The sequence below is a fragment of the Etheostoma cragini genome, chromosome 15 (genome assembly GCF_013103735.1).
Source record: "Etheostoma cragini isolate CJK2018 chromosome 15, CSU_Ecrag_1.0, whole genome shotgun sequence".
Classification (NCBI taxonomy): Eukaryota; Metazoa; Chordata; class Actinopteri; order Perciformes; family Percidae; genus Etheostoma; species Etheostoma cragini.
The window spans coordinates 2,524,375-2,531,559 of NC_048421.1; the positions used below are offsets into that span (position 1 = coordinate 2,524,375).

The following is a 7,185-nucleotide window of genomic DNA, read 5'->3' on the forward strand; positions in this document are numbered from 1 at the left end:
TTGCCAGTCGGCAGACGCTGAAGTTAACCGAAGGGCGGATTAATACATAGGAAGCGGACTTCCTCTTGCCATATAAACCGGGCCTAGATTCCACATTACCGGCATTTCACCGCTACTGCAGGTCAGGTTTTTTTAGTCGGTGGTAAAACCACAGTGAAGGGTATTTATCTTTTTTATTTATAGAAGTTGTTTACAAAATGCCTGGATATTCCGACAGAGACCGTGGCCGAGACAGAGATAGAGACAGAGGGTAAGTTTCAGTATGCTTTAGACGAGTTTGTGTGATTCATAGAAATGGCCGACAGCCTTGAATCGATTAACAGTTGACTAAATTGTGATAAATTCTAGGCATGTGTGTTAAGAAACCGTCCTTATTTACGCATTTTAACCGAAAACCCAACGTTACCAATTTGAAAATTGGGCAGTTGGCTGGTTTTATCTAGCTACCCTAGGCCCGGTCTGAACGGGGCCCGTTGTGTTGGCACAAGGCCTGGTTTGGCCTCGTGTCCCTACCGGCATAGCGGCTTTTCGTTAGCTTCAGGGTAACGTTAGCTTGACATTAGCTTACAGGCCTTTCAGCCTAAAAACGGTATGAACTGCTAGGGTTCAGCGCGCTGCCGCTGCGTCGAATAACGGCGCGAGCCGTATGAAACAATGAGGTTTAAGGCCTTCCCTCGATGATATATTTCACCGCCGCAGGAAACCCTTATTCGCCATATTGTCTCCGGATGTAACATAGCTAAACATGTACTAACACCCGCAATACTTCCAGTTAACGATAGTTACTCGCTCACATGTACCGTTATTTCTACAGCGAGCTAGTCGGCTTTTCGCCATGTGGCCGCATGAATGCGGATACAAAATGTCGGCTATTTTTCCATTGTTCCTCTGCTGGTTGGAAAGTATATGGCAGCTTTATTATTTCATAGAATGACGCAGTTAAGATGGGGTTTCTCGGCGTTGTTAGTCGCTATTTCTATTTTATTACTTGACAGTCCCAGCCACACTTCTTAAATCGTGACTGTTGATGTAAATGCAGATATGGCGGTGGTCCTCCTCGCTTTGGTGGCAACCGTGGTGGTGGCGGCGGAGGTGGAGGAAAGTTCGGCAATCCCGGCGAAAGGCTGCGGAAGAAACAATGGAACCTGGATGAGCTCCCAAAGTTTGAGAAAAACTTCTACCAAGAACATCCCGATGTTACTAGGAGGTCTCCGGTATGTAACGATAGCCAGCATGGTCTTTGAAATCTTACGTAACGCTGCTCACACGTGTTCCTTTCTGCACGTGTTGCAGTTATGCAACCGATTATAACCATTGAACTTGTTTCATCTTGCAGCAAGAAGTTGAAATGTACAGAAGAACCAAAACAATCACAGTTAAAGGGAGAACCTGCCCAAATCCAATTGCAAAGTTCCATGAGGCCAGCTTCCCATGTAAGTATTTATTTTTATTTAAATTGGTTAACTGTATCACAAAGGGAGTTAAGTACATATCATTTAATTACGGTCCTCTTTTCTGCAGCTTATGTGATGGATGTGATCAACAAACAGAACTGGACTGAACCAACACCCATCCAGGCTCAAGGCTGGCCTCTGGCTCTCAGTGGCCAGGATATGGTCGGCATTGCACAGACTGGTTCTGGCAAGACGCTTTCTGTAAGTTAAATGTTCTCACACAAATTAGTTATGACTTAGAACTAATACTGAGTTACGCTGGTCTATATCTATCCATCTCTCTCATGTAAGTGACTGTTGAATGTTTTCTCTGCAGTATTTGTTGCCTGCAATTGTGCACATCAACCACCAGCCTTTCCTGGAGCGTGGCGATGGCCCTATAGTAAGTAGTCACACCAGTTTACATGCATTGTCATATCTTTAATACTTACTAAATTAACACTTAAAACTTTCATAAGTAAGTGAGCATATGATCTGCAATGAGTGTTTTTTTTTTTTTTAATGTGGCCAGAAAATTGTTTTTCTTGAAATTTTGTTTTAATGTTTGATGTGACGAGCCATACTTTTTCTTGTTCCAGTGCTTGGTGCTAGCCCCGACCCGTGAGCTTGCACAGCAGGTGCAACAGGTGGCTGCAGAATATGGCAGAGCGTCTCGCCTGAAGACTACGTGTATATATGGAGGAGCTCCCAAGGGACCACAGATACGTGACCTGGAAAGAGGTAAACATTTTCATTTTCTTTTTTTAAATGGTATATGCAAATTTTTTATTCCAAAAACCTTTTCATACAAAGTCTATTGTATTGATTAGTTCTGACAATGACCAATTATTTAATTCTGTTAAAGGTGTCGAGATCTGCATCGCCACTCCAGGAAGGCTCATTGACTTCCTTGAGGCGGGAAAGACAAACCTCCGTCGATGCACTTATCTTGTCCTGGATGAGGCTGACCGAATGTTGGACATGGGCTTTGAGCCACAGATCCGAAAAATTGTTGACCAAATCCGGGTATGTTTTAGATTGGAGGGCTATAAGTGCATACAGAAGTTGACTATTACATGTGTATTACCTTAAGGGAATGTGGTACTAACAGTTCTGTTTTTTTGCAGCCTGACCGACAGACTCTGATGTGGAGTGCCACTTGGCCCAAAGAGGTTCGCCAGCTGGCGGAGGACTTCCTGAAGGAGTACGTGCAGATCAATATTGGGGCCCTCCAGCTCAGTGCTAACCACAACATCCTGCAAATTGTAGATGTCTGCAATGATGCTGAGAAGGAAAACAAGTGAGTGATGTGCCATGGAAGAATCAGCTAGTGTTGTTGAAGCCGCAACAGTAACACATTGTTTAAAGAATTACAATTTCGAAACTGAATTTTATTTTTTAGGCTTATCCGTCTACTTGAAGAAATCATGAGTGAGAAGGAGAATAAGACCATCATCTTTGTAGAGACAAAGAGGCGATGTGATGATCTCACCAGGAGGATGAGAAGGGATGGGTAAGTGTGTGATTTTACAGTTTGGCTGCTTCAGTTGTACTAATCTTACTGTTCTCAAGTACTTGTGTGAACATTCAAACATCGATTAACATGTAAAACCTTCAATCCTGTTAGGTGGCCAGGTATGGGAATCCATGGAGATAAAAGCCAGCAGGAAAGAGACTGGGTTCTCAATGGTAAGCTTGCATTACCAGCAAATCACTAGTAAATCATTGTAGAACTTACAGGAAATGTTTAATCATGTCTGATTTCTTTTTCAGAGTTCAAATATGGAAAAGCCCCAATTCTCATTGCAACTGATGTTGCTTCCAGAGGTCTAGGTCAGTATCCTCGCTGAACTTTATTGTACTCTATGTATTTTACAAAAGAAAGTGTATTTGCTTTCTTTAACTCTTCTGCTTCTTTCTGAGTTTCTCCCCTGACCTGAAGGAGCAGTCTATATGGCAGGGCCTTGGCATGACAAGCCCAGGTCTCCAGAGGGGGAAGGAGGATTCTTGGAGGTGTCCTGACTGGCGAGGCACGGGTCTCCCAGTCGTGCAGATATACAGAGGTGACCAGGCCCAACCAAGTGCAGCAAAGTGCGCTGGCCTGCCTAAAAATGGGGGGCGAGTTGAGGGCTGGCCACAGTTCCTCCCCCATATGCTCGTCTGTTCTCTGGCAATGGTTTGGACTGCTTCACACACCCAGGCTCTGTAACTGTCCCAGCTCAAAGCCCAGCTACACTGCCTCCTATTGTCTTGCATGTATGTTTGGGCACTGCATTGCAAGCTGTTTGAGTCATTTGGAAGGTGCTTTCTGTTGCGTAGACTCGTTGTAAAGCATGGGTGGCGTTAATGTTAACATTGCAGTTCCTAAACTTCTGTCGGAAGAGCAGTCTGTCTGATCGGTCATACCTTCACCTCTGTAATGACATGGCTACTGGCGCTTTTGGTGACAGTGGGACATGCTAGCTGGACACACTTGGACAAAATCCAAGCCCACACTCCTCCCTCGCCTGCGTTTCAAAGTCATGTCGAGACCTGCCAACGAGAGACATTATGATCAAGTGAACTCTGGGTCTGGAAAAATCTTGGTGTGTCGCGAGTGGGGATGCACTGTTGTAGGCATCCTGCAAATTGGTTCAGATCTACAGTTTGGGCAAGAGACACTGCAGTGTGACCTTTTATAGCGAGCATCTCGTGAGGGGGACCTTGGTTAAGTGCTAGTTCAAGCACACTAGGAGGCAGTAGAGGGCATAGCAGCCCTACTGTATAGCAACACCTGTGGGTCACTTGACAATATATGGGGCGTGTGCTGCAATGGGAATGGACTAGTGAATGCATACTCCAAAAGATGGTAAGCCTTCTGATCCATTCTTTCTGAGGGTGGTTTGGCAGTGGTTCATGGGAGGGGGTGGGGGATTTTATCCCACTGGGATTGGAATCCAATGGAGTGTGCATCGTTTCTCTTTTCCCACCGTAGTCTCCCCAAGGAGTAAATACTTTTAGCTAAGTCTTTTGCAGCTTTGTGGATTTTCTAGCCATTCCTCCCTCATGACAGCACTAACTTTTTGTTTTTGATCTGGTTGTTGTGGTGGCACTGGTGCACGTCTTGTGTGCTGCCTTCCTTTTCCTTTATGCCACACTGCAACACAATCTTACAGATGTGGAAGATGTGAAATTTGTCATCAACTTTGACTACCCCAACAACTCTGAGGACTATATCCACCGCATTGGCAGAACAGCTCGTAGCCAAAAGACAGGCACAGCTTACACCTTCTTCACTCCCAACAACATGAGGCAGGCCAGTGACCTCATCGCTGTGCTCCGCGAGGCCAACCAGGCAATCAACCCCAAGCTCCTCCAAATGGCGGAAGACAGAGGAGGTAAATCCAATTGGTGAGATACAGAAACTGCGCAGTAAACTGCAACCACTCTTTTTCTGCTCCTCCTCTTTTTAATTTGTTCTGAGAATGGGATGGGTTATCATTAACTTCTGTATCTCAGACAATTTACAGTTAAACTTTCTCAAATTTTTTTTAATTCAACTTAAAAAAAAACAACCTCCCACTGTCTTTGTCCTTAAGTGTGTTTTCCTTTCCAGGGCGTTCAAGGGGAGGCAGAGGTGGTGACTACAGAGATGACCGTCGGGATAGGTATTCTGGAAGGCGTGATTTTGGCAGTTTTAGGGACCGGGATAATGGTAGAGGGTTTCAGAACGGACCAAGTAAAACGTATGGCACAAATTCACAGAATGGAGGCTATGGGGGCAATAACAGCAGTGGCAATGGCTTCAGCGGAGCCAGCTTCAATGGTAATGGACAGTCCAACTTTAACAACCAACCTGGAGCCTTCGGAGGCCAGAACTTCCAGGCCCAACCGTTTGCTCTTGCTAAGGGTGGCGCGCAGAGTGGCGCTAGTCACCCCCCATTCCCCTTCCCCCAGGCACAGGCTCCGCAGCAGCATCCTCCACCGCTGGTGCCATACCCCATGCCTCCTCAGTTCTCTCAGTAAACGCACCGTACACTTGAAAAAGTAAATGATTGCTTTTGTCTTGTTTTAAGTTCTACACATAAACCAGATTTTTTTTTTTTGTATTTACACAACAGGGTTACAAAACAACTTTAACCTCTATCAAGCCTTTTAAGATCTGCAGTGCAGCAGTAGTTGTGTTGCACACTTGTTTTCCTATTATACTATTTAATTTGTTACATTCCTCAGTAATGTTTAGTTATGTTTTGTACTAGGTAATTACAAATGTATTGGTTTTTCATGTGTATCATTGAAAGTGATGTTAAGCTCCTAACTTGGAAGTGCACTGCATGATCTTTCAAAATAAAACATAAAAAGAAACTTGCTGCTTTTTATTTTAAAATTTAAATCACTGGGAAGCTGTTTTTACAAGAGAAATACACACTGGTACTACCTTTTTCTGTCCAACAGGTGTCAGGTTTCACAAATAAAATCTGCTTTAGTAACTGCTTGTACCAGAAGGTATTTTCTGTACTATATTGAAATCTGCAGTAAAAGGCTGTGGGGTGTAGTGCATGTACTGTACAAGGCTTAGTATTGAAACTCGTAACCAACTCTTCACCCCAACGCTGTTCCAACAGCTGAGAGGGTTAACTAGCTTTCCCTGTCGTGTGCCTTCCACAGGATGGCAAAGACTTGTTAGGTTGGTGTCTTGACGCCAATGATCCTCAAATTAAAACTACATTCCCATGACACCTTTTGCTGTAATTTTAAAACTGCAGCGGATGTTGTGTTTTCAAAGAACTCATTACAAGATAAATAATCAGTATCTGGGTACATTATTCCAATGTCTTTGGAATAATTTGTGGCTTTTTTTAATTTTTACACCTACATAGACTAATCTTTATCTAAAAGAACACATTAAATTATTACGTATATCAAGTACATTTAACAATCTAAGAAGAAATTTACTATCTGTACATTAAAATCCTTGCTATGAAGCTACATATTTATCTAAACATAACAGACCCCCGGGAGTCTTATGAAATTACATTTTTAGATCTGAAGTGTGTCAAGGAGTCCGTCTGATATGAGCAAACTATATCACATGTACATGTTTTAGATATTCTATATAAAAGCTTGTTACCACTCTGGGTGAAACCAGTGATTCAGGTTCTAGTTTTAAAGCTGGGGAACATTTAAATAGTTTTACTAACACCTGGACCAATGGTTGTAGTGTAATTGATACAAAGTGTTTATGTTAATTTCAATCAATTTGGATAATAAGTTGAGAGGCTCATGTTTCACAGAAGAACTGCCGCTCTACCTGGAACCTGGTCACAGGTCGGTCCCTTGCGATTACACTGATTAGATCTCTCTTTTTCAGTACCTGTTGCTCGGGAGTGCCGCGGGTGTGGCTGATTTAAATAGGTTTTTCCACACTGTGACCTGGAAGAATGTGTGGAACGTTCGCTGTGTAAATACTGCGTCCTGTTTTATGAGTCAATTACTTTTTTTTATCTAAATATGTGGCAGCCATCCACACCCTTCCGATGACAGCACGGTTTCATACAAGAACACGTTAAACTTGTATAAGAAGCCGCCTAGGCCAAAATTGATGACTTTCACATTTATAGATTATAAATAGAGTTACAAAGCACTTGCATTTACACGCATACTCATGCAGTTATGTATACATGCATCCAAAACATGACAATGACTGTAAGGGTATATTAATGGGAGTATGTTTGCATGTATGCATGTATGTATGGGGTTGCAAGTGCTTAGT

At 43.2% G+C, this 7,185-nt stretch overlaps 1 protein-coding gene across 2 annotated transcripts; it reads left to right on the forward strand.

Moving 5' to 3' along the window:
• Positions 1 to 5,773, forward strand: ddx5 (DEAD (Asp-Glu-Ala-Asp) box helicase 5). Of its 2 annotated transcripts, none has more exons than XM_034893894.1 (13): positions 1 to 250; positions 1,040 to 1,214; positions 1,337 to 1,433; positions 1,522 to 1,655; positions 1,771 to 1,836; positions 2,033 to 2,174; positions 2,299 to 2,459; positions 2,561 to 2,733; positions 2,836 to 2,946; positions 3,061 to 3,122; positions 3,207 to 3,266; positions 4,589 to 4,810; positions 5,029 to 5,773. In XM_034893894.1, the coding sequence occupies exons 1-13, from the start codon at positions 198 to 200 to the stop codon at positions 5,436 to 5,438; spliced, it is 1,866 nt and encodes a 621-aa protein (XP_034749785.1). In that variant the 5' UTR covers positions 1 to 197; the 3' UTR covers positions 5,439 to 5,773. The 2 variants fall into 2 exon arrangements, with proteins under 2 accessions (XP_034749785.1, XP_034749786.1); XM_034893895.1 differs by having other exon boundaries at positions 4,589 to 4,823; positions 5,029 to 5,260.
• Positions 5,774 to 7,185: the final 1,412 nt, after the last annotated feature.